Source organism: Gadus chalcogrammus, chromosome 7, assembly GCF_026213295.1.
Source record: "Gadus chalcogrammus isolate NIFS_2021 chromosome 7, NIFS_Gcha_1.0, whole genome shotgun sequence".
Taxonomy (NCBI): Eukaryota; Metazoa; Chordata; class Actinopteri; order Gadiformes; family Gadidae; genus Gadus; species Gadus chalcogrammus.
The window spans coordinates 17693186-17719247 of NC_079418.1; the positions used below are offsets into that span (position 1 = coordinate 17693186).

The window sequence follows — 26062 nt, forward strand, 5'->3', positions numbered from 1 at the left end:
CCATTCAATCCCTGCTCCTCTCTCTCACACACACACACACACACACGCACACACACACACACACACACACACACACACACACACACACACACACACACACACACACACACACACACACACACACACACACACACACAAAAACACACACACACACACACACACACACACACACACACACACACACACACACACACACACACACACACACATACACACACACACAGACAAACACACACACACACACACACACACACACACACACACACACATGGGCACACAGATTAACACAGAGCACAAATGTACGATGCGTTCATACATACAAATGAACAAACAAGTACACATTGTGCAGACACATTACCCGCCCTCTCACACAAACTCTCGCACACACACACACTCATGCGCACACACATACATTCACACACTCACACTCACTCTCTCTCTCACACACACACACACACACACACACACACACACACACACACACACACACACACACACACACACACACACACACACACACACACACACACACACACACACACACACACACACACGTGCTTAAAGTAAATCTAGATCTTGAAAACCTTGATTGAAGCTCAGCCTTACTGAACTTCTGATGAGCTTATTCTCACTTCAGGGGATATGAAAAAAAAACTCAACCGATTTTATTCTTTCCACTGCACACGTCTGGTCTTGTATGTGGTAACGTCAACACAAACAGTTGGTTCCATCAACTTCAAACTGGAAACAGAAAGATTTGACATTAAGATTAAAAGATGTTTTCTTTTTTTTAATATGACATTTTCCGTTAATATTAGATAGAAATATTGATATTAACAATTACTAACAATTTAAGTATAAACATGTAGTTTCCACAGAGTCAGAAACGTCTCAGGAAATATTTGATCAAGTTAATCTGACCTACAATAAACCAATTATTTAAAATAAGTAAGTAAAATATTAAACTAATCAATTATTTGATGTGTTATTATTTGTTCATTAATGTGTTGTGTGAACAAGGCCAATTTATTGAGTTAAAGTGCTATGGTTATAACCCTGTCTGTTGCATCGCCCTTTTCTGCAAAGTCTTAACAATGAAAGGTGTCCACCTTCAATTATTACAGACATTATTGGTTGCGGTGAAACATTACAGTGTGACAATGTTCCTACACTTAACCAGGCTCAGGTGCACACTCAGATACACCCACACACACACGCGCACACACACACAAAAACACGTAATGACTTGGGACAATACGTTTTGTGGAAACCTCAATGATGACGACAGCCACGGTCAAATACCGGACATCCAAATCATCCCGTTCATCCCAGAGCAACAAACCGACCGTTACAATTAGGGTCAGCTCAACTCCACCATTGTTGTTTGCAGCACTAGAAGCAATGTCTTTTTTCTCTCCTTCTTTCATGCGAAGAGTGTCGTTAGCCGAGAGAGAGAGAGAGAGAGAGAGAGAGAGAGAGCTAGAGCTCGTGGAGGCCTCCATTTAATCTGGTGGCAGGCCTATTAAACGCACGCGTCCACAGCGGTCTCTTTCTAGTGGTGAGTGGGCGCTTTGGAGCTCAGCAGGCGACAGTTAGCAGCCGATTCTGGGATCAGTTTTTCCGCAGTAAAGGGACTGATGTGGCCCGGAGGAGGATGTGGATTCATGATGGATCATTGTTTGGGCTCGGGGACTCTGGGTGTGTGTGTGTGTGTGTTTGTGTGTGTGTGCGTGTGTGTGCATCCAGTGTGTGTGTGTGTGTGTGTATGTGTGCGTCCGGTGTGTGTGTATGCGCTTGCTTGTGTGTGGTGTTGTGTGTTTGTATTTGTGTGTAGGTTTACAGTGTGTTATCATGTTGCGTTTCCATAGATCAAGAATGCAAGACTTGTCTCTGAGCATGTAATAGGATAATGTCCATTTAAAGTAATAGATAATATTGTGTTTACGTGCAAAAGAAGACAACAGCCTATCCCAGCTCAACAATACGGCCACTTTACACTACGATCAATAGTACCCTTTCTACTACTACTACTGCCACGACTATTACTTCTACTACTACTACAACTACTACTACAATTACTAGTAGTAATACTACATCTACCATAACACCCAATATTATAAATGTACTTCTATGCAAGGTTCTGCAATATTCCTTCAAAAAAGACTTTCGGATTATCATCTTACTGTAATTGACATTGGATTCTTAAAACAAACAATAGTAATTTAAATAGTAAACCAAAGAAACGCATATAAAATATTATACACTGGTACACTATGAGCACATGTTCCAAGCCATTCAGCTTTAGGTCTGTATTGGTGGTGGTTGTTTAGTTCTGGTGTTGATACCGACCGTTTATGCCAACAGCAACCGTGGCTTTCCATCCTTTACAATACCACCAACTGCCATTCATGTGTACACATCCAATGGAAAATAATCACTACGTGGTGAGTTAAAAACCACCAGGGAATGATAACATGAGAAAACAGTAACCATGGTGTTTAATATTGACTAAGAAAGAGAGACAGAGAGGGAGAGAGAGAGAGAGAGTGCGAGAGAGGGAGAGAGAGAGAGAGACCAGAGCCTAGGTCATATAAAGTAGAAGCAGGATGGAGGTTAAGAAATCATTCTGGTGTTTACTATTATTATTGTTATTACTTCTTATTCCTCCCGGGAAGTTGGCTGCCGTCGTGGAAACGGAGCGGAGAAGCCTCAACGAGACAGCTGCTGCTAATTGGTGGCCCGAGGAGCGCTGAGAGAGATCCAACATGGCCTCCCTCCATCCTCTCTGTTCATTGTGAAAGATTCACTCCGTACTCTCAGATTTAGCTGTTAACTCTAAACTCCACTAATTTTAGGTTAAAATGTGTTCCATGCCCTGTTTAAGATGTGTCAGTATGTGTTGTAGTTTCTTTTTCCCATACAACCTACTCAAATAGCACAAACACATTTTTATTTTGTTATTATTTACATGTTTGAAACAATAACCTAAGCTCCTTACACTTCTTCTACTAACAATCATAATATATAATAGTTATAGTAAAAGTACTCATCGAGAGCTTTAATTTGTATTAGATCCTATTGTGTAATTAGTAGCCTGTTTTGACTTTTATCATTACATAAACTTTGATCGGTACTTTTGACTTTCTTAACTCTAGCATTTTCTTCTCTTGATTCAGAGAAAATCACCCAGATTGAACATGTTCCTGTAACTGTCACTTGGTCATGTTATTAGGTGGTTAAAATAAACAGATTGTCTTTCTCCTCTGTTCATCACTTTCATTCTTTCAGTCATTTTGTTCATTTGTGCCTCTCTCTCTCTCTCTCTCTCTCTCTCTCTCTCTCTCTCTCTCTCTCTCTCTCTCTCTCTCTTTCTAGAATTTTTTATTTTTCTTTAAATTGTTGTTTTTTGCATTCCTTTTTGCTCATCATGAATACATTCAAATCAGTTCCTTTCTAATGTCTTGAATCTTTTAGCCTCCCTATTTACCCAAATGTGTTGACCGGGAGTGGTTAGAGCAGATCCGGCAAAGCCTGACCTCTTGAGGTACGAGGAAGAAAGTGTTGCTGGTTCTCGACCAACCACAGTCAGAAGTATCATTAGCCGTTATCACTCTAGCAGAGGGGTGCGAGTCAGCAGAATTTAAGCATTAAGCATTTATTACATTCAGTTCAATTTATTCAAATCAGAATGTTAAAATGGCTGTTATTCACAGTAATGATAATAAACATACTCTCTATAGGCCTATGCCTTCTCTTATTATTATAATGCAAACAATTTAAATGTATGTTATTTGGGAACTAGTTTGTATTGTAAGACTGCAAATTCCCTACAGAGCCAAACATCTTATGTAATTATTGTTTCTTTTGCATAGGCATACATTTTCTCTACGTTTCTTCACGTGAAGTTCGTTAAGGGCCTCAAACTCAATTGTTAGATGGCCAAAAAATGGAGGAGTTGATTCATCTTTGTATTCTATGTTCAGCTCTGAGAGAAGAATGTGGTGAGTTATACAGTAATACTAAACAAGTAGAAACCACATTATTCATCCAACCACAATTTGAGAAACGATTTGGCCCCATGTGGCTTTGATCCCTTATTCCAGTGCAGCGTTTTTCTTCTCCCGATACCCACAGAGCAAGATGCCGTGTATGAAACTGAAAACCCTGGGGGATTTAACCACCATTTTACAACGGTTCAAACGCTAATATATTACATACTCACACATCAGATTTATCGTTATTTTCGGCCACATGGATCCAATATTGACGCAGGGAACCTGATTCTCTTGGATTCTCTTCTTCATGAAGACAAACTGGTGAACTTTTTCTTCAGAGCCTTGAGTTGAGGAGAAATCCCTTTTAGATGCAGTCTTTGCAGTTACTCTTTGCCGAGATCTATAATCAAAAGCTGAAGTTGGGGTGAGGATAAAGGTAGCCTATAGCTAACCACACAAAAGATTTATGGTAGGATAATATTTCCAAAATAAATTATCTTATAATCAAGACAGAAGATACACCCATATTTTCTTTCTTGATATACATAAATGATTAATGCAGTAATAGTAAAAAAATAAAATAGCCAAAGTTATATTCAAAGCCAGGGCCATAAACATATAATTTAATATATAAAACACATACATTCAAAGTTGTATTAGTATTAAATGCATTTTTAACATTGATTTTAACTCAGTTTATTTTGTAAATACAATGAGATTTCCACCTCTCATGATGTCAGAACACAGCAAACATTCTGTCTGTCACAGAAGCGTAACTCTCACCTTTCCTTACAGAGCGGTAGCTGTTGACAGCTGTCTGTAGGGCCAAAGCTGAAGGGTTCATCACAAACTTGAATGTCAAGCCAGAGACACATCATTGCTTCCGCTGATCTGAAGCAGGGGCGAGAAAACTACCCCTCTGGGCATACAAAAAGATTATTACTTTTTTTGTCTGCACTATTGCGCATGCACATTTTTTCATAATGCTTTACCTAAATAAACAAAATACACTGTTTATTATAGCTTTAAATAGCTACCTGACTGCTGTGCTGCTTATCCTTAAACATCTAAAGTTCCATTCAAGTTATTTCAGAGTAAAATGAATACAAGTGAGACAGAATATATAGATGTATATACATATGGATGGATGGATGGATGGATAGATAGATGGATCTGACTGGGGATAGGATAGCTTGATTCACGGTGGTAAACAGTATGGTTATGTTTTTAAACTGTTTATTATCTTTCCAGAAGGCCTAGGCTACTTTATTTTGAGATGTCCCTGGAATCCCCATTTTTCTTTCTAAATAACTAACTATCATTAGTGACTAGAAGAATCATTGTATCACTTCTACACTGAATTTAATTATTGCAGTCCATAGTTAGCAGTATATATACCATTAAATATCGATAAAGTATATCTTTTTTTAATTTACCCAAGAATTATATTCGGAGCTAATCAAATAATATCCAGGGCTTTGGCCCCGAATAAAACAGCCTAGTGACACCATTGATCTGAAGTCTCCTCACCACAGGTCCAGAGGGGCTGAATTCTGGTTTACCTTGGTTCCCTCTTTCATGTGTGTGGGTGTGTGAGAGACAGAGGGAGGGGTGGGGTTAATTGTGTTAAACAAGTACAAACCAGCCCTTTGACAGCTTCTCAAAAAGCTATGTTGGGCGATGGTGCTTTTCACTGATGGTTTTTGCTTGTGAATGGGAGGGAATAGGGCTGAACCATTTGCATCATAACCTTAATTCTCTTTCAGTCTCCTTCCTGTTTCCATTCTTTTCTCCTCTGTCCTTCTCTATCCATTATCGCCTCACTTTCTATTTATTTTATGTTTAGGTTATTGCCTTGATCTATCTCCATGCATATTGCCTTCTTACTCTCTTTCTTTCTTCCTGTCACTCTATCCTTTTTCTGCTGTTCCTTCATTTCTGTCTGTCTTTCTTCTGTCTGTCTGTCCATTAATGAGGCCTTGAGTTCCTTTCTCTATGCATTCATAAAAAGAGATCTCTCTGCACCACTGTTTGTCAGCCTGGTGGTACCCAGCCAAGGAGGGCGGTGAGGAGACAGGCCAGGGGCCAAGCCCAGTTCCTCAGAATTCAGAGCCCGCGGTCGTGAACCAAGGGCCCTACAACAGAAGCTGGTGAGAACGGGATGTGAATGGGGCTCTTCTCACAGTATATCATCTATACACTTCCACCAACCCTGGGAAGTCAGCACTGTTCTTTCCCAGGGCCTGGTCGCAGGGCGGCCTGGTACACGCCAGACACTGTGATAATGATTTAGAGCGATGGGACCATGGGGTTGCAGTACAATCTAATTTGTCCTGGTTGATTCCCAATTGCTGAAGATTATAGGTCTGTGTTTGTGATGGTGACAAATGTGTAACCACAAATGCCTAGTTTCTGGTTGGGTTTCTCGTTTTTGCACACGCAAACAGACACATAAAGACACAAAGACACACACATACACAATTCAACACTTTTGTTGTTGCTGTTGACACAATTGATGTGGCCCTCATAGTTGTCTTCACATTGGTTCTATCATTGTGGGGAGTTACCCACACAAACACACACTCACAAGCACACACACACACACTCACACACAAACACACACACTCACAAGCGCACACACACACACACACACTCACAAGCGCACACACACACACACACACTCACAAGCACACACACACACACACAAACACACACTCACAAGCACACTCACAAGCACACTCACACACACACACACACACTCACAAGCACACACACACACACACACACACACACACACACACACACACACACACACACACACACACACACACACACACACACACACACACACACACACACACACACACAGAATGACACAATGTATTCCGCTGGGAAGAATCTTGACTGAGATTTTATTATGGAGAAGGATCTTTCTAACAGTAAAATGTTCTGCTAGACACTAAATAGCTGTAGCCTTTAACACAACATCCAAATCTTTACTTGTTTTAAAGCCTGGTGGACGACTCATTTTCCATTATCCATGGAGTCTGTAAAAAATTCTGTTTTCCTTCAGCAAAGCAAAGACGGGATTCAAACCTATGATCTTCGGTTATCAATCTTTTTTATCTCTAAATTGGTAGACAAGCTACAATCTAAGGAACTGGCTGTTATAAAAACAATAAAAAACAAAAACAATAATTGACTTAATGCACATTTAAATGACACAAAGACAAGCTGTTCATCATCTTCTACTTGCGGTTATAAACTAGTCTAATCACTGGCAGCAAATCTTACATAGACTTTCCTGGGTCCCGTAACAAAAAAAAAAAATTGACTGGCATATTCATTAAAGAAGCTAGTTGAATGTACCCAAACCGAAATTAATTAAATGGTGTCTGATTTCGTATTTAGCATATCTTGCATCTGCATGCTCAGAATCAAGGTATTGTTTTATCATTGATGAAACTCATTAATTTGACTATGATGAAACCTTAGCAGTGTCCAGGTGTAATCCCCTTCCTTAAACAAAATCTTATCAAACCGAGGCCATTATTTGGGATGTAACAGAATAACAGAATCCCTTAAATGATCTTAATGTCTGAAGCTATTAGCTAAAGCTAAACTTTAAAAGGAAAAACTGTTCAGTTTGCGCAGCGCTAATAAACCTCTAGTAAAGCATTTTCATAAACCACCACGTTGCAGGCGGCTTAAAAGGCGGGCCTTCCCGCTGCCAGGTAGTGGCGACATGGTAGTCACAGAATGGGATTTCATTGGCTCCATGTTTCCCAAGCATGCATGCCGCGGGTGTGCACGTGCTTCACAAAGCTAATACCAACACATACAGTAGGATGGCTTTAAGGTGCAGAAGGAGTGTGGAGATATCACTCTATAGTGCCTTTGATGTGTGTGAGACAATTGAGGTGGAATACACGAGAGAGAGACTGTGTTGATTCCAAAAAAAAATGGGTATGAGTGGTGGTGGTGTTCGAGGCTCAGTGACAGACCTCGGCTGCACCCCGCCTTCACGCGAGGTCGCTCAGTGTAGTTTCCAATGGAAAAGGGCGCCAAGCCACCAAAGAACTCTCTCTCCTCCTTGCCTCGCGATGCCAAGCCCGTTTTCTGTCGCGTAGATAATCATCCGCAGCTGTGCACGTGCGTAGAAGAATTTTGCTGTTAGGTTGAGCGAAAAATTTAAGTTTAACTTTTGACATTTGACGTTTCAATTCTTAATGGCTATAGCTTACTCGCAATGAGAAATTTGGTAGGCCTTATCTTTGTGGTTGTCACTTAGCATTTTCATTACAAAATCGATGGAAGTAACAATTAAATAATTGATTAATTAAATGAAAAGGTTGTTTCATATTTTGGCTAAAGTAATTCAGCACGGGCATCTTTTGGCCCTCAATATATTATCCGAGGGACAGAGCAGACAGACTCAAAATGTTTATCATGATTTCCCAGTCAAAATTTCTAATGCCAAATTCGACATACATTAATGACCAACATTTTAGACATTTATTTTATTTAAATTTAATAAAGTATTATTTCCAGGTACGTCACAGCATCATGATTGACTTTAGCCCTAATCTATATCTTCTTAGTAACTGACAAAAAGCACAAAATATGTTGAGGATTGTGTCACACAATACCACAACCTCATGTTTGTTCATTTTCTTCAGATAGTCAATAAGCAAGGTTGTGAGTTGGTGACTTTAAAGTTGTTCCACCATCACCTCTGTTTCACACGGAAAAGTGAGGTTAAGGCAACAGGTGGCGGGTTGTGTTATCAGCCCTCATCTCCCCATTGTAGATAGGAAGGAGGATGACTGTTAAAACAGCATGTTTCCTTGGACAGATAAAGATCTTCAACAGCGCAATCTTCCATGCATGGACACACATACACACTCACACACACACACACACAGACACGTTACCACACATTAATGCATGCATGCACACGCAGACACTAACACACACACACACACACACACACACACATAACCACAGTTGAATGCATGCACACACACACACCACCACACACAAACACACACGCACCCACACAGACACACACGCACACACACACACATGACCACACTTGAATGCAAACACACACACACACACACACACACACACACACACACACACACACACACACACACACACACACACACACACACACACACACACACACACACACACACACACACACACACACACAAGGATGGGGTGAGTCACAGCCTCTCTGCCGTTCTCTGACCACAGTGGGGTTTGACATTTTCTTGTGCATGTTTTACGTTCAAACAGGAAGGGCACATTTCACACTCCCAACACAAAACCCGGATATAATTACATACATACTGTAATATCTCTCGAAGCAATACACTAGGAACAATCAACAACCATTTTTAGTGTACAACTAATCTGTGGGAATTGAGAGATGTCTTTTAAGAAATAGCTAGCTGGAAGGGGCGAGAACTGTTGATGTGAGCCAGGCAAATGCTGTTTGCCTTCTAGTTATCAAACCATGTTAAAACAAAGCTTATTGGATATTGTTTGGGTGCAACATTCTCTTCAACATCATGATGTTGTTCAGATCTCAACGTCTTAGAACACAGGTCTCTGTTATATAGGTCTCATTCATGCACTGTAAACCCCTTGGTAAACCAAATGGTTCCTGTTTACAGTATTTCAAACAATAGTGCTGTTTTCCATAATTGTCCTCAATGCATCATAATGGAATTAAAAATTGTATTTGTGCTTACGACTCATTACATTAATGTGATTCTTTTTATTTCGATGCTATATATAATATAGCACATAATACTATATTTGTGTGTGTCAGCGAATGTTTCTTTTCTCCACAATAAACAAAGGGGGCTCTACACATCTCCAACTCCTGACAATGGTCATTTATTGGTATCTGTTTTGTGTGCTGTTGTTGCTTCGATTTGATCTGTTAAAAAGATACTAATCAAAAGACATATTGATCATAATTGCTTTTTATGTTGCACTTTATATCCACAAGGTAGGCCAACTAAATACCTTTTATTGTTTGCGATGCATAATTAATCTCATATTCAGTCAATTTAAATAAATAAATGTCTTGTTAACTAATAAGATTACTATGCTTATTATCTTATGAATGAATGGTGTCTTCACCCTTGTTCAATTTGCCATTGAACAAGCATAAATAAATTGTAAACATCAAACCATTTTTATAGAAAATTCCTCTTGCTATAAACATCAGAGCACCCTCGTGTGAGAGGGTACTCTGAGATTGCGCTTTGGCCTCCAGGAACATATAGATGAAAAATATGAATTTTCCTTGAGCAGTGCTCTGGGCAGAGCTGCTTTCTATTCCAATCTGGAAAAGCCAACGGTGTTGAGTGAAGTCATAGACTCATAAGAAGAGCTCTGGGACGACACAGGGAAGAACACATGACGGGCTGTAGGGAGGCAGGAAAGTTAGGTTTTGGACCATATTTGAACCATGGAATAAAAAAAACAGCTAAAGAAAGATGACGCTTCATTGATCCACATGTTGTAAATTACAGCATCTGTTTACAATTTCTTTTGTTTACACTGTGGATGCTGGGGCCGGGTTGATTAACATTTTGTGTTGTGTTTGTCGTCTTCTGGAAGGGGACTGGGATTGGCAGTTGGTGACGGTCGTTTGAAGTGAGCATTGCGTTGGCTTTGATGCTGGTGGATGAAAGGGGAGCATCCAGATATGACTTAAGTATGAACCAAGAATGCATTTTGGCCGTGTCTGAAGGCGACTAGCAGGCGACTAGCAGGCTGCTCGTCTCTGATTAAATATTACACTGCGAGATCACGCTGATGTTAGAGCATTAGAAAAAAACCCATAGTGTGTGCCTTGAAATAACTTAAACACGCATAATGACACCAAGCTGTGGATATTTGGCGGGTGTGAGTTGAGAATGGTCTCATCTGCCATGTGAAATTTTAACTCATAAATAATGGCTTTTTATTCACGTTGTTCTATTTGTGTATAATTTGTGCATCGTAGCCTATGTGGGATGCTATATCTGATGACTTGGGACAAATGCATTACGGCTGGAACCTCCAACTTTTACCCATTAATACACAGTATATATATATAAAAATAATTATAGCCTAGTTCAAATTATGAAAAACTTTGTTCAGGTAGAGAAGCAAAAGAAGTTCTGAAAACGAGTAAAACAGTAATTGACAGCAAAATAGATATGTTGATTCTTTACCTGATATATCAATCATTTGTAAATAAACCAATTAGTCTATAATGTAAAACTATGTTTACGTTTCAATACATTCAGTGTTTATTCAAATAAAGCCTGAGGTTTATTTAAAATATTTGAAGCCTTGAGATATGAATTTACAGCATCATAGAACCATTATGATATTAAATAATAAATAAGACAGCAGCACTGACAGAAAAATAGACGAATCTACACCAATATTTAGACATATTTTTGAATTACTTGATAATTCTGGTTGACATCAGCAACCTTCATTTCATCGGCTGTTTCAAAATGAAGGAAGGCTATATTTTATTATTGGTTTAACATGATATAATTATTATAGAATTAGCCTACTTTCCATGGCCCATGTAAAGATTGCAATTGTATATTCATCTCAAAATATTATTATTTAACCATCATTCAAAAGAAGGTTTAGTGCTGCAATCGAAGGAAATATTGTTAAAGTACAGATTGTTGACAACAGTGACTCCAAGTGGCTAAAGTTGATACTATGACCACTTTCTCCGTCTCTGCCACTGTCTCGGTCTCTGTCTCTGTCTCTACAAATCGCAGAAAAAAGCCAATGCATACCGAAGCCCCTGGAAAACTCCCTGAATTTGGAATTAACGCTGATTGAGCAGTTTTAATGAACGTCTTGAGTAAACAGTTTTCGGCGCTCCACCAGGGCGAAGGCGGGTTAATACCGTCTATATAGGAGGCATCCGGCAGGTGTATGTATTTTTTGTCTTTTGTGAATAAGCCTACTTTCCTATTTGAAACAAAGGACCATGTTTTATCAATATAGGTGTCTCCTTACCAGTGCTTTGGAGTCTACTGCAGAACATCGCACGAGGAATGCCTCAATCACATCCCACTGTTTCTGTGAAAATATACAAGCAAAAACGCATTTAGTAACCGGGTGAAACACATGCGACGCATAGTAGCCTACTAGGCTTATAAAGTAGCCTGGCTAGAAAATAGGTTTAGGCCTACTTGTGTCGTGTCATATTGGTGTGGGCTAAACAAAGGCCTGGGTCCTATTGAACTTTGTAAATGTTTAGAATAGATTAAAGGTTAGCATCTTTAGGATGACGACTCAAGTTGGTTCGCTATATATTTTTTGGCAGACGATTCCGATTCCTGCAAAAAAAAAGTCTACAACTTTTTTTTTTTCGTTTCATTGCCATTTTTATCATATCTTTTTTTCCAGGTCTATACTTTGCACAATAGTAAGCCAGTCCTAATCATTCCGAGTGTGCAGCCCTTTTGCAAGCAACCAATATGCGATGGCAATATGTGCACGGGGACCCGCAACCTGATAGCAGCTGAATTGCAAACGGGCCGGTTGAGTTGCCATTCTCAGTTCAGCGGCTGATGCATCGCTCCACGGCTTCACGTGATGTCGCAACCGAATCCCAGAGTCAACTGCGCACGCGCACAATGAGATGACTCAAGAGGGCGTGGCTGACCGGCGCTTCGTTCTTGGCTGGCGTGACATCTTGTGTGTGTGACGCTACGCCAACTTCTTTTACTCCTCCCTTCGTGCAGTTCACAAGCTACCCCTTGGACAGGTTCGGAAACCACTGACAGAGGTATGTATGAACACCGCATTGGTTTCATTTATATAGGGCAAATGTGTAAAGCTAACTGACATCCGATGAGGTTTGCCCGCGTGGCGTGCTGCGGCTCCGTCACGCGCTGCTCAGCGGGATGCAGCGGGAGGGCGGGAAGGGAGGGGAGGGATGCTCGAGGCCCGCCGCTAGTTCACACACTGACGTTAGCCTGCGAGCTACATCCTCTAGTGCGATCGTTTAGTTCACCTGGTTAGTTCACCTGTGATATTGAGCCTGCTCTATTTCCCCGTTGGGATAGTCGACCCACACACGATGTGTTGTCGCGCTGTGCTTACCTTAGACCTCTAGCTGATGGCCTTTGCAGCTTGCCAACTTTAATCTTTAGCCGGCTATGCTAACAGTCGGGATGCCACCTTGACTCGTCTCCTGCCTTCTGGGCTCCATGAACCGGGAGATGATCCTATGTTCTTCCCACGATGGAGGAGTGTCCACTAAATTAACTAAACTAATACTCAGTCACGTTATTTGAGTTCAGTTTGTTGGCTGAGCGTCATGTTTCATCACGTTCAGTACTGGTTACACCGGTTACACCCCACCAAGGGTTATTGAAGGTTAATGTTTGGTCTAAACTTTTGCATCAATCTCAGTTTATTTTCAAAGTTGAGCTAGTTTAGGATCTTGTGAATGGTAGGTCTACATGTGGGTCATCTTTCAAATGAACCACAATGAAGCCCACGTCAAACACTGCTTTTATGTAGCTACTTTGTTCCAGACCTGTGTGAAATGTCAGCATCTCGCCACAGAAAGGCCTCACGTTAGTTAAGCTATCGGTTCTCGGTGAGGGTTTGCTGGACGATGTTTCAGACTCAAAGGCTGCAGAATGGACGAGTGGTTTAGCTATTTGAGCGGCTGTGTATCCATGTTTATACGAGGGACAAAAAGGCGAGTGCTCCAAAAGCTTAACATTGTTCGGTTTAAATGCCAGCAGAGACCATCTGTCTAGGTGGAAAGTCCTGGGCCCGGAATGGTGCATTTTCAGACGAAACACTTCTGGACATTTTTGTGTAGGTTAATTTTGAGACATTTGTAATCCTTATTGCCATATTTCATGTAGATAACATGCAATATGATACGTTTGGGATGCTTTATCTTTGTCGCCAAATAATTGTATTAAACACGTCTACGTTTGTGGCTGTAAAAAGCCAAAGCTTGCCCCCAGAAATTCCAACGTTATCGACCGTCTTTAGAAAAAACTCAGCAGACAAAAGGGATCACCGCATGAACCTGATAGGTGTGTTCAATGGAAACTATCTGACGTCGACTTTATAAGGAAATGGAAATGTATTTCACAACCAATCAGTACGGTCAAGGTTAAACTAAAAGTTATCTGAAGGATCTTTTCATGAATTGCTAAAACATTGGCCAAAGACATTGGTAGTTTGGAATAAGTAACTGCATACAAGGGCGGTATTTTGGTAGTACAGTTGTGTATTTTATGTTTGGGTAGACAATATGCAGTCAGTGCTAGAACCTTTCTCTTTCAAAGACACTGCCCTTTGCCCTGTCTCATTGGATCGGTCAGTCTGTTGCTATGGCTACCTTTTCTTCTCCTAGCTGCTGTGTCACTGTTGGGTCTTGCTGTACTGAAGCCCTGCCCTACCAGTACCATGACTATAATTTATGTTATCCATTTTAAAGGGAAAAATCGTTGCAGTGGAAGTTTATTCCAGTGATTTATCTCCATCTCTGAATTGCTTACTATCGAATGTGTCGCACACCTGACTCCTCTAACCCTATGCTTTTTTTTTTCAGATAATGGCCGTACCTCCTACCTACGTTGACCTTGGAAAGTCCGCCAAGGATGTTTTCACTAAGGGATATGGTGAGCGCTAGGGATGAGCTGAGGGATGAAATTATTATTTCTGGGAATCAGTTCGTTCAGTTCTGGTCACTATCACGATTTGTCTGTTTGATTTGCTTGTTTGATTCATTCGTTAAGTCAGATGGTCTGTTGCGTCATTTGGCAGGGAATCGAAAATCATGGAATAAATGTTAATCAACATGCATATAGCCTACTACTTTCTAATGTTCTTACCCAGGTCAAGTATAAATATTAAGCATATATATAAAGCACATGCGTGCCTTTTTTTTTGCTCATAAATATCCTTAATACATAATGGGGTGCAGTAAGGATTTAATGGCGTCTTCCAAGTAGCGCTAATAAGCAGTGAAGAGCGTAAGCAAGCAGCAGCACCACCATTGTGCGAATTCCCTGCTAGACCAAACGGGACTCGTAATGGTAGGTAAAAAAAAACATACTTTATTAAAGCATGCAATTGTGATGTAGAACAAAATAAAAATAAAACAAAGTGCTTGCATGATATTGAAGCCTAGAGTGATCGTTAACTACAGCAGGTAGCAGATTGCTACCTGCTGTAGTACTCTCATTGGCTGAATCGTTGAGAATGTTTTAGACTCAATCAAAGGGCCCGACCGATTTAATCGGCCGATTATAGCCTTTTTGAAAATAATCGGCATCGGCCAAAAAGACGCCGATTACAACCGATTTTATTTTATTTTTTATTTTATTTTATTTTTTTAAATGTTATTGCGCTTAGTATCCTGCAGATTGCGCTCCTACTCGCCTTGCTAACTAACAACTTTAGCTGGAGTAAAAAAGAAGAGATTGAATTTTACCGTACAACATGAAAGCACGCTCGCTCAGGCAGCTGCTCGCTCACCTCACCAATGTACACAAGACGCGTTGTTTGAGCATGTTGTGCCTGTTTTTCTTTAGGTCCCAGGCCATGTTAATTTGTTATACTGTAGACTCTAACGGTGAGACCATACTGCTCAGCACGCACGTGTTAGTCACTGCTCACGAGCGCAGCACATTGGGAGTTAGTTATTTATTTTACATTACACTAATTTTTGACTGTAAATGTATTCTAAAACACTCAAATGTTCTGCATTCAATTCACATATTCGTCAAAAGTGTTTAAAGTATATTTAAGGTATCAAAAACTACGTTTTATATGCTTTTTTTCTTGCTTTTTTTTAATCGGCCGATTAAATAGTAATCGTAATTTTTCTCTGAAAATAATCGGCATCGGCATCGGCACTCAAAAGTCAATATCGGTCGGGCCCTAATCAATATAAGGTCGCGGGGGGACAAAGCTCCGTTCGTTTGTATATTTTATTTACGTGAACATATTTTTGTTATATGTTTAGAAAAAAAGGAATCAGTTCTCTTGTTTTTGGAATCAGTTCTCGTCGTTCACCTTCCGGATTCGTTCGTTCTGACCGAATCGTTCGCGACCGACCCATCACTAGTGAGCGCCCATGGGCCACAATCATGCGGACTGCAGTTATTGCGATATTCATGGTCAGATTACGTCAATTTAGCTGGAAAGTTGCGAAGTCAGTAAAGCGGATGTCCTTGGGTCATGTTTGTGAAATATGCACTGCTGTGCTTAACCACACAACCCATTGAGAGTTCAAATTTTTATTTCCCAGTTGAGGCCTGTTTTTGGTTAGATCATGCATGTCTATTATCAAGTGAACTCTTAAAACATGTAATGGAACTGTTCTAAAGGAAGTAGTGCTGAGTAGGGACAGATCTCCAGACATCCCTCAGTCCGATAACTCTTTAGGTCAACCCTTCAGGGCAACTTAACCTAGAAATGATGGCATCAGAATGGTCATAGACATGGGATCAATTATCCTGTTTAGTATTCTATTCGCATATTAGAACATTAATGGAATAGCTCGGTATGACACCGTTGAGATGGAAAATATGCAAGACCAATAGAGATGGACTCTAAACTCACTGGTTTTAATAATACTGAAATATGAATTGAATGTTCTATGGTTCTCCCCAGGCTTTAGTTTTGGCACGACAAACTATTCATTTGAGGTCATAGAAATTACATGTTTTGGCAAGCAGGGGGTTAATGTTTTTAAGAAGGGTATTCATAATGATATAAAACGTAGTTGGATGCTATTTAAATGTTTTAAACACGGCGTGTGTTAATGGGAAGTAGGCCTCCTCTGATACTATGGGAGCAATGGGTCAGACATGAAACAATGACAGGGTGTCCGCGGAGGTCTTAAAAGTCTTAAAAAGTCTTAAATTAATTGTTCTAAATTTAAGGCCTTAAAAAGTCTTAAATTCGTCAAAAATGTCGTATGCTGGTCTTAAATTTATAACTCGGAGGTCTTAAATTTGTCGGGGCAGGGTTATTTAAAAAAAATAAATCTCGCGGGACTTTTCGGGAAGGAGATGTACGAGAGGCTACTTTCTTGCTAGCTGCATATATAAACGGATGTCTGCGCGCTTGCTAGCTAGTCTGCAACAATGGGTAAATGCAAGTTCAACGTCAGTTGGCTGGAAGACGTCCGTTTCCGAGGTTGGCTAGCGTCCGTTGCCAACCCAGAACAGGCCAGATGCATTCAGTGCAAAAGTAGCCTACATTCAAGCTCGGCACCATGGCTCTCGTCAGCCATATGCAGAGCCAAAAACATAAAACCTCTGCCAGGAGCCAAACACAGACCCCAGCCATTTCTACGTTTTGCATCTCTGCCCCGGCGCCACCGCCGCAGACGGTCCGCGCTGCTAGCACTGACCTGAGGGTAGCATTTGGTGCGACACCAACACTGAAAGCGGAGGTGTTGTGGATTCTAAACAGTCACAGTGGTCAAGCACCAGTCCTACAACTCGAATGAGGGGATAGGAGATCTCTTCGGTTTGATGTTCCCTGACTCTCAAATCGCGAGCACCTTTACTGCTGGAAGGGACAAAACGGCGTATATAACTCGCTTCGGACCAGCGCCTTTCATCCGAAACGAGCTAATCTGCAGCGTCAACAAGGCTGATTTTGTTTTGATATTTGAGACGTTGAACCACGCCACTAAAAGCAAGCAACTCAACGTGTACGTACGATATTGGGTCGGAGATCGAGTGCATTCCCGGTACTTGGGCTCGCAATTCATGGGGCCCCACATATATGGGGGTAAAAGGGGTGATGATACATAATATTTTTTAGACAATATGCAGAATCTTTTCACTTACGAATTAACACGGTCAGCTATTTTTGCCAGCACGCCACCCTAGCCATATTATGGGTAACCGTGTTCCCCTTGGCTGTGATTTGAACTTTGAATTCCTCGTAGGAGTTCATAATAATACATTGCTCGCCTTGGATGAAATACACCGCTCTTGCGTGATTTATTTTGCATAAGGGTGAGTCAAATGACGCGAGAAACGCCCCTTTTATGTGAACGCGCATAGAATCTAAAGCGGAAAAACCTGGTTCAACTAATTTAATCTAAAGTGAGCGTTGTGGTACCATTTAACTGTGATTGCGAGTTGCAGCTCTATCGAGCCAGGTTTTCCCAAGAAAGCCTGGGTATGTTCAACGAGGTTCGTGGTATACCCCCCAGGTCTTACTGAAGGCATTTATTTAATGGTGAAAATATTATTAATCAGTGGCGTGAATATCGACGGTGCAACCGGTGCAGCTGCCCGGGGGCCCAGACGCTGTCACCCCCCTCTCAACAACTCAAAACTTGGGTGCACCATAAATACGTGCTGGTGCACCCAAATAAAAAATGTAGGCGCACCAGTGCACCCAAGGAAAAAGTTAGTCTGGAGCCCTGGAGTATCACTTTATGTTCAATAAACAGACAGATAGTAAACTTGAATGAGTCTCATTGAGTGACACACATGCTATGCTTGGGTTGTAATACAGCGGGATCCCCCCCACCATCGCGGGTTTAAGGTCTTAAATTTCATTCAAGGTGGTATTAAAAAGGTCTTAAAAAGTCTTAAATTTGACTTGCTGAAACCTGCAGATACCCTGAATGACAAAAAACAACAAAACGGTATTAAATATGTTTGTATGGTCCATTAGCATTGGCAGTGTGACCCCTCCAAAACTGGTCTTTAACACCTAATTTCATTGATGAGTAGAACAATAAACAGGGGTGGTATTCGTATTGTACTGTAGATCTACCATCAAAAAGGGTTGCGAGATGTACGACTTATGAATATATATGCTTGTGTGTGATTTTGCGATAAGCCTTTAAGCCCCCATTGTGACTGTGACTTTGACCTTACCTATAAGCATATATGTAGAAGAGCGGTGGACAGATCTAAATCAATGTCATTCCACAAACGGTAATTTTCTAACTGCATTCTAAATATCCTAGCACCAATGAGGGTATAAGCAGGCAATGTGCACATTGTTCTACCATTTCTAGTACATGTACAACTAGAAATGGTTCTTGTATGTACATGTTCAATATCTTGCACCACCTTAGTGACTTATTTAAATGTGTAGAGGTTGTATGTAGGTACATGAGGACATCTGAGAAGCCATGCAGCACTTCATCATTGTTTGGCATCTTCCGCTAATGGTTTTTGTGTTTTAGGTTTTCAGAGATATGATTTAATATTCTTCCTCTCTTTTGTTCAGGCTTTGGTCTCATCAAGCTGGACTTGAAGACGAAGTCTGAGAATGGACTGGTGAGTGTCTCTCCAGAGTGGTTTCCCATTACTAGTCAACACTCCTGCCAGCTTCCTCTCAACCCTCCAAAGGGCCCTTGACTTCAGAGTGCTGTCGGACACGTAGTGAAGTGGCCGCTTATCCGACTACATCCATTCATGCCACAGGTCCTAACGGCCGACACAGCTATGTTAATCATTCTGGATTGGCGTTTTCTTCCAGTAATTTCTATAAATGGAAGAATAATTTTTCGCTTTTGTTATCCAAATATGCCCTATTGTTGGCCTACAAGATATTTTTGTTTAAATATGTTAAGAGAATATATTGAACGTATTGGGTACATGATTTGCAAGCCAGCTAATTGTCAGGAACGTAAAAGATGATTGATGTATATGCCTTGCATGTTTTGCTGAAGATTTCCTCAGAACAGCGGGTTGCAAGTATTATCTCTAATGTCTACTGTTTTGGTGCATCACATGACAGCATATCTTTCCCCCCTACATACTGCCTCTCCCCCCCCGGTAGGAGTTCAACAGCACCGGCTCTGCCAACACAGAGACCAGCAAGGTGTCCGGTTCCTTGGAGACCAAGTACAAGTGGGCAGAGCACGGCCTGACCCTCACAGAGAAGTGGAACACGGACAACACCCTAGGCACTGAGATCACCCTGGAGGACCAGGTGAGGCGCTGTCCTGTTCAGCCAAGCTGCTGATGGCTGCACATGGATGGTTTAAGGATATGAGCTTAGAGTTAATCTTCCTCTTCCAATATTCCATTCCAATTTCATTCTTTATTTTTTATATTCAAATTGTATTTGAAATTTGAATGCTCTCATTAAGCCTATTATTAATACTTACTATGTATCTACCTATATACTGAATACACAGGCTTATGTGTTGCCAATGCCACCTATAGTTATCACTCGATTATATTTATTGATCCTTTATCTCAATAGCAGTTGGCGCTACAAGAGAATGTTTAATTGCAACTAAACTGTTGTGTCCCAACGATTTAGTTTTGGACACTAATTTTCTACGCAATTCTACTCAACCCCTGAAATCATTTCAATTATGAAAAAGCTTAGAAAATATTATGAACTAGCCTCTTGAGAAAAGAGGCTCGCTGTGTAATCTTGTGCTGAAGCATGCTATATTTCACACTATTGCTTTGGGAGTTAACTTGGATATTGTATTTGACAAGTAATCAGTTGTTAATGGAGACTTCATGCCATCTTTTGATCTTCTCTTTGTGTACAGCTGGCTAAGGGACTGAAGCTGACCTTTGACTCCTCCTTCTCGCCCAATACTGGGTAAGAATAGCAGGCGGTTCTCTTTGGTTGGAAGATAACATTTGTTAACAGTTGTTTGGTGGTATGGGCTGGACATCTAGCAGGAAGGGCCCTGGGTACCTCCTCGGCCCCGGCATTTCTAGAGCCAATAACTGATTGGTCCCACAGGACTTCTCTCATTATCTGAACAGGCAGGAAGCTGCATGTAAAGAGGAATACACTTTGTGCTGTTGATTTTCTAAGCATATCAAAATGACCTTATACAACAACTGATGATCTCTCCAAGTTGTCCCTGGAAGTTTCCGCTAAGAAAAGATTGTCGTTTCCTGGAGCAAGTCTGTTTGATGGAGGAATTTTTATTTTCCCTTCACTATGGAAACTTTGTGTCCAAAGTGCCTACTTGAATTGGTACTATGATGCTTACCAATACAGGCATACTAATGTTAAAGTTCTTCAAAACCCAAGTAGAACTAGGTTGGAATTACCTCTCTCACCTCTTCCTCTACCTCAGCAAGAAGAGCGGCAAGATCAAGTCTGCTTACAAGCGGGAGCATGTCAACGTTGGCTGCGACGTGGACTACGACATCAACGGCACAGCGGTCCATGGTGCAGCGGTGGTGGGCTTCGAGGGCTGGCTGGCGGGCTACCAGATGACCTTTGAGGCCGGCCGCAACCGCGTCACCCAGAGCAACTTTGCCGTGGGATACAAGACCGAAGAGTTCCAGCTGCACACTAATGTGTAAGGCATTTTTTGCAGGGCTGATGATCGCAAAAGTTTTTTTAGAGCGCTACTTTTATTTGGGCCATATATCATGTCATCTAAGCCAGAAGAAACTATTAAAATGGATTAGTAATCATTTTGTCAGAACGAAGTCGATGCCAGAGGTGATGATGATTTGTGAATGATCCATGGCAGTTTCTGTATTGCAGTACAGGGTGTAATTTATCGGGATAACAGCCGTTAGTTCAAAATAGATTTAGATTTTTTTATTTACTTTTAGTTTGGTTTGTGCATGCAAACAAAGGACGTCCCCATTCCAACACAAGCTAGAACCTATCCTAGATGCCATCCTTGGCCACCCTGAAGGAAGAAAAAAAAACCCCACCTCAGACCTTAACCCGACGGAAGCAAATGAGCTTTATCCTTTAGCTAACCCTTGTCTGATGAATAGCCTCCCAGCCACTACATTCCCTTTTTAGAACCACGGTGATTGGATTTACCGTCGTGTCGCCCTGGGTTAGGAGAGTGACGGACGGGTCAGCATGTGGTGAGGTGGTAGAGCTCTACGAGAGGAAGGGTTGGCGAGAGGAAGACATTGAGCTGAGGGTGATTTGCACCCTGCTGGGCTCCTGGAACCCGGTCTCTTATCGTCTCTTATCAGAGATGTTGACTCCAAACTGGATGGGGAGTTGAAAACTGATGCTTAAGAAGCCATTCAATGTCACGAAGCAGAAGGTCTTGTTAAAGATATTGACGGGATGATTTCACTGGAAAAAAGAAAAGACTAAGTTGGCATAATAGTTGCAAAATATATTTCGGTCAAGAACTGATGACGATTAAAGGTTTCGTTTTTAAAGATCCAACTTCACCTCAAATAACCTCTTCGCTACAAAGAACCTTGTCTGGATATATCCTTTATGCAGGGTTCTAATGTCTGGGCACAACATTGTATTAAAGTCCCTAGAAAGATCAAACCAGCTTCACCACGAGTTCTTGCATACCAAATATGACGTTTTCACTTAATGGGTTCCCTCTTTGTCTCTTCCTCTCCTCCTTCAGCAACGACGGCACCGAGTTCGGTGGCTCCATCTACCAGAAGGTCAACAGTCAGCTGGAGACGGCCGTCAACCTGGCTTGGACCGCGGGGAACAGCAACACCCGCTTCGGCATCGCCGCCAAGTACCAGATTGATGCCGACGCAGCCTTCTCTGTGAGTGGTTTGGTTAGCTTCATCACTTCGACAGTCCTTCCCAATACTTTGATCATGGTATTCGGATTGTATTTTAGTTGAGGTTATAATATAAATAAAATGTTCGGTACTTGGGCTTTGGCGGACCCGTGTGGATGCAAAGGGGAAGAGACATTTCTTGGCAGAATTAGAAATGCTATTTTAACTGTAATTATGAATTATATAATCAATCATGATTAAAATAATGTTTTTATGATTTAATATTGGTTTCTTTTTATTTAAAGTGTGATTTAATACGTTTTTCTTGACTTACAAGTTGAAATGATTAAATATAATCTCCTTCCTTCGCAGGCTAAAGTGAACAACTCTAGTCTGGTGGGCCTTGGCTACACACAGACTCTGAAGCCAGGTGAGGGTCTACAAATGGCATCATGAAGGGTTATAAACTAAATTCACAGGTTGCCAACGATTTGCCAGTTCAAAATATTATTTGACAATGCGTGGTGTAAAAATAAATGGCTATCAAACGCCATTACGGTAACCGGATTACTCAAGAAAGTTGGAGGGACGAGTTGGAGATCGCAAATACAGTTGTGTGTGTGATCCATCCGTCTGAAACAAACCAAGTAAAATATGTCTTAAGTAAATTAATTCAATGGTACACGTGCGCTTGCATCTATGCTCTGGTAGTTGTAGCCCTAGCACGGCTTGGTGCACACTCACTGGAAACACTGGAATGTCACAATAGTTCCTGGCCTTGGATTGCTTTATTGCGGTGCCTGAATAGCCAAGATCTTTTCCACTTTAACTGGTTTTAACAAGATCAACACGCGTTGAAATGAACAGATCGCTGAACAACGATTCAACCTGACTATTCAGCCCTAGGTGGAACCCTTATTGAGTAGAGGAGTGTATTATACCAGTATTGGTGTTTGTCTTCGTAGAAGGTTCTTGATGCATCTCTTCATATTCATCTGTTCATTGGATCGATTGAGACATTCGTGGATGGGTTTTATTTTTTTTACATTTAAAAAAATTGAGATTGCTGCAGTGCGAGAGACTCTAGTGTAGGAAAGTGAATTCATACAGAAACATTAATTAATACATTATAATAAATAATCTGTTAAACCTGCGACCCAAGGCCATCTCTTAGCGAGGTAGCCCATGTTGGATCTCCTCTGAGGTTGTTCTCCTCTGTGCTGCAGGCATCAAGCTGACCCTCTCTGCTCTCCTGGATGGGAAGAACATCAACGCCGGGGGCCACAAGATTGGCCTTGGCCTGGAGTTCCAGGCATAGAAGAAGACTAAGTCCCTCTGACCTGCCTACACACCATACCACCAATCGAAAGCCCGGATCATTTGATTGACGATAGCTAACCTTCACCCCCTCTCCCCGCCCCCGTTGCTCCCTAGATGTGCCCAAGTTGAATCAAGGCACCATCATTATAATCATACTTTTCCAATCATGATCTAGCACACTGGATCTTAACTGGAACACTTTAAGAGAATATATTTTGAACATGGGGCCCGTGAAGGATTACAACGGGACTGGAATTAGAATTTTTAGATTTGTAAAAGGGAACAGGGAATTCTAAAGCGTGTAGAAATGTGCCTGTGACCAATTTTCATTCCACTACAATCATGCTCAATACTATTTGTTCATCCTTTTTTAATTTTAAGTGGATACAAATAAAAACTAATGGCACAGAATCACACTATGGACCTATTGCAAAAAGCTGGAACTGAAACGTTTCATATCTACAGTAGATGGTGCTGTTGCTTTCCTCCAGATGCCACCCTGAAGTCAAAGCATTCCGTGTTCGGCCACATTCCATGTCTGGCCAGTAGTCCCACACTATACAGTAGAGAACTGTCCTAGTATGTTCTAGTTAGGTCCAGACTGAGGGAAGTGTGTCCTAGAGTTATTTATAACGGGAGAAGTGATAGTCAATGTTTTAATCTAAGCAGCTGCTGTTTAGCTCTTCCTCAACCTGTTGTGTACATTCTGTGTTATTTGTTTCACTTTGTCTTATGTCTGTGCATTTGGTGTGAATCATGTCCTTTGTTAAATATAGTGAAAATAATTTTATTTTACCACTGGACTTTACATATTTTAACCATAATCTGCTTATATTTACAAAGGCAAAGACCTGTCAGTAGTTCTTGGTCTGACCGAGGGAAGTGGTCAATAGTGATCAATACTGTTTAGAGCCTCAAGAGGAACACAGTAATGAGAATGAAGAAACAACATGATATGAAAAGATAGTCTTCCAAATGTGGTTGTTTGAACAAAGCCTGGTGAACCTGACAGTATTGTTACTCCCTGACTTTAATAAAGATCATCTTGAACCAGATTTCCCTTGTTATGATCAATTTCTTATCACCCAGCCACATGGAGTTCATTCAATATTACACTCTACTCTATTTTTTGCCAAATTTGTCTTATGCTTGTTCGTCCAGAATGAAATGGAAAGCAATTTTTGAAGTAACTTCTTGAAAACATGTTTGCCTTAGGTGTACTAAGTTCATAATGGAGAAAATGCCTTGGTAGAGCCTGATGTCCATCTGATTAACACGGAAACTGCAGCCCACCTCCACGTCCTCGCGCTGCCCTAGCCCCTCAGGCCACGCCCCCAGTCATTACACACCAAGATGGCGACGTGTAGGAAGATGGTACTCGGCAGGAGAAGCCTCTACGCTCTTTCTATTTGTATTACTCTACAACTGTTCACTCAATGTTCTCTATCGGCCCCCACAAACAATTCCTCTGACGGTAAGATCACTTTTCTCCATTTAAATCCGATCCACAACCTCGATGTTGCTATCATTATAGCTAATATTAGGCAATGCTAGCAAAGTGTACAGTTACCAAGCTAATGACTGTCAGGTGAGAGACGTGATGACAGTCAATGTATATACTTTGCATTTTTGATACATCAAGGTGGGTGTGCTTGTAGGCAGGTAAAGTCATCATAGGACGAGAAGTTAGCTCTGTAACTAAACGACTGACGGACTTTGCCCGCGGCTGTGACGTCATGGCTCTGGGGGTGTTATGACCTGGTCGGTCATATATTACAGGATGTAAGGAGCACCCACTGTCAGGTTAATAACTGCACATCTGATTCAAACCCTTTGAGGTGGTCGATCGTTATCTCAAGTCCTTCTGTGGGAAAAGGAGAGTGAAGTAGTCCAAATAGTGTCAGCATTGTCACAGTTTGATGTTGATGACTGATATCGTATCCTGTTGTGACGTCTCTGTATCATTTATTTACTTTCCCTTTGACATCCAAATTCATCATCACATGTCGGACATAGAGAGGTTGTTCAACTTAAAAACTTAAACACACTATTTGAAAATTGTAATCTTTGAATAGACCATATGATTTTTTTCAGACTTTGGGAAGACTGAAGTATCCCTAGGCTATGTACACTCAAACTGATCTGGACAGGTCCGCTCTATTCAGTTACAATGGGACCACTGTCCCAGTTAATCGAGGAAGGTGGAATATTTATGATCTTATACTTGACGATTTGGGCAGGCCTCCCTCA

At 41.1% G+C, this 26062-nt stretch overlaps 1 protein-coding gene and 1 long non-coding RNA gene across 2 annotated transcripts; one reads left to right on the forward strand and one right to left on the reverse strand.

Annotated features, from left to right (window-relative positions):
* Positions 1 to 3705: 3705 nt before the first annotated feature.
* On the reverse strand, positions 3706 to 12829 carry LOC130385831 (uncharacterized). Its single transcript, XR_008896071.1, has 5 exons — positions 12552 to 12829; positions 12054 to 12116; positions 8000 to 8139; positions 4779 to 4914; positions 3706 to 4395 (listed from the first exon to the last, which is right to left on the reverse strand). It is a non-coding gene; the product is annotated as an uncharacterized LOC130385831 (long non-coding RNA).
* On the forward strand, positions 12669 to 24887 carry vdac1 (voltage-dependent anion channel 1). Its single transcript, XM_056594549.1, has 9 exons — positions 12669 to 12828; positions 14623 to 14692; positions 19287 to 19336; positions 19842 to 19994; positions 20572 to 20624; positions 21115 to 21342; positions 22384 to 22534; positions 22865 to 22922; positions 23719 to 24887. The coding sequence occupies exons 2-9, from the start codon at positions 14626 to 14628 to the stop codon at positions 23808 to 23810; spliced, it is 852 nt and encodes a 283-aa protein (XP_056450524.1). The 5' UTR covers positions 12669 to 12828; positions 14623 to 14625; the 3' UTR covers positions 23811 to 24887.
* Positions 24888 to 26062: the final 1175 nt, after the last annotated feature.

What these genes read in the sequence shown, in the direction of transcription:
- vdac1 (XM_056594549.1), top strand. Translation starts at nt 14,626, where the DNA reads ATGGCCGTACCTCCTACCTACGTTGACCTTGGAAAGTCCGCCAAGGAT. An exon ending in CGAAGTCTGAGAATGGACTG is followed by an intron (nt 19,337 to 19,841) that starts GTGAGTGTCTCT and finishes CCCCCCCGGTAG; the next exon opens with GAGTTCAACAGCACCGGCTC. An exon ending in CACACAGACTCTGAAGCCAG is followed by an intron (nt 22,923 to 23,718) that starts GTGAGGGTCTAC and finishes TCTGTGCTGCAG; the next exon opens with GCATCAAGCTGACCCTCTCT.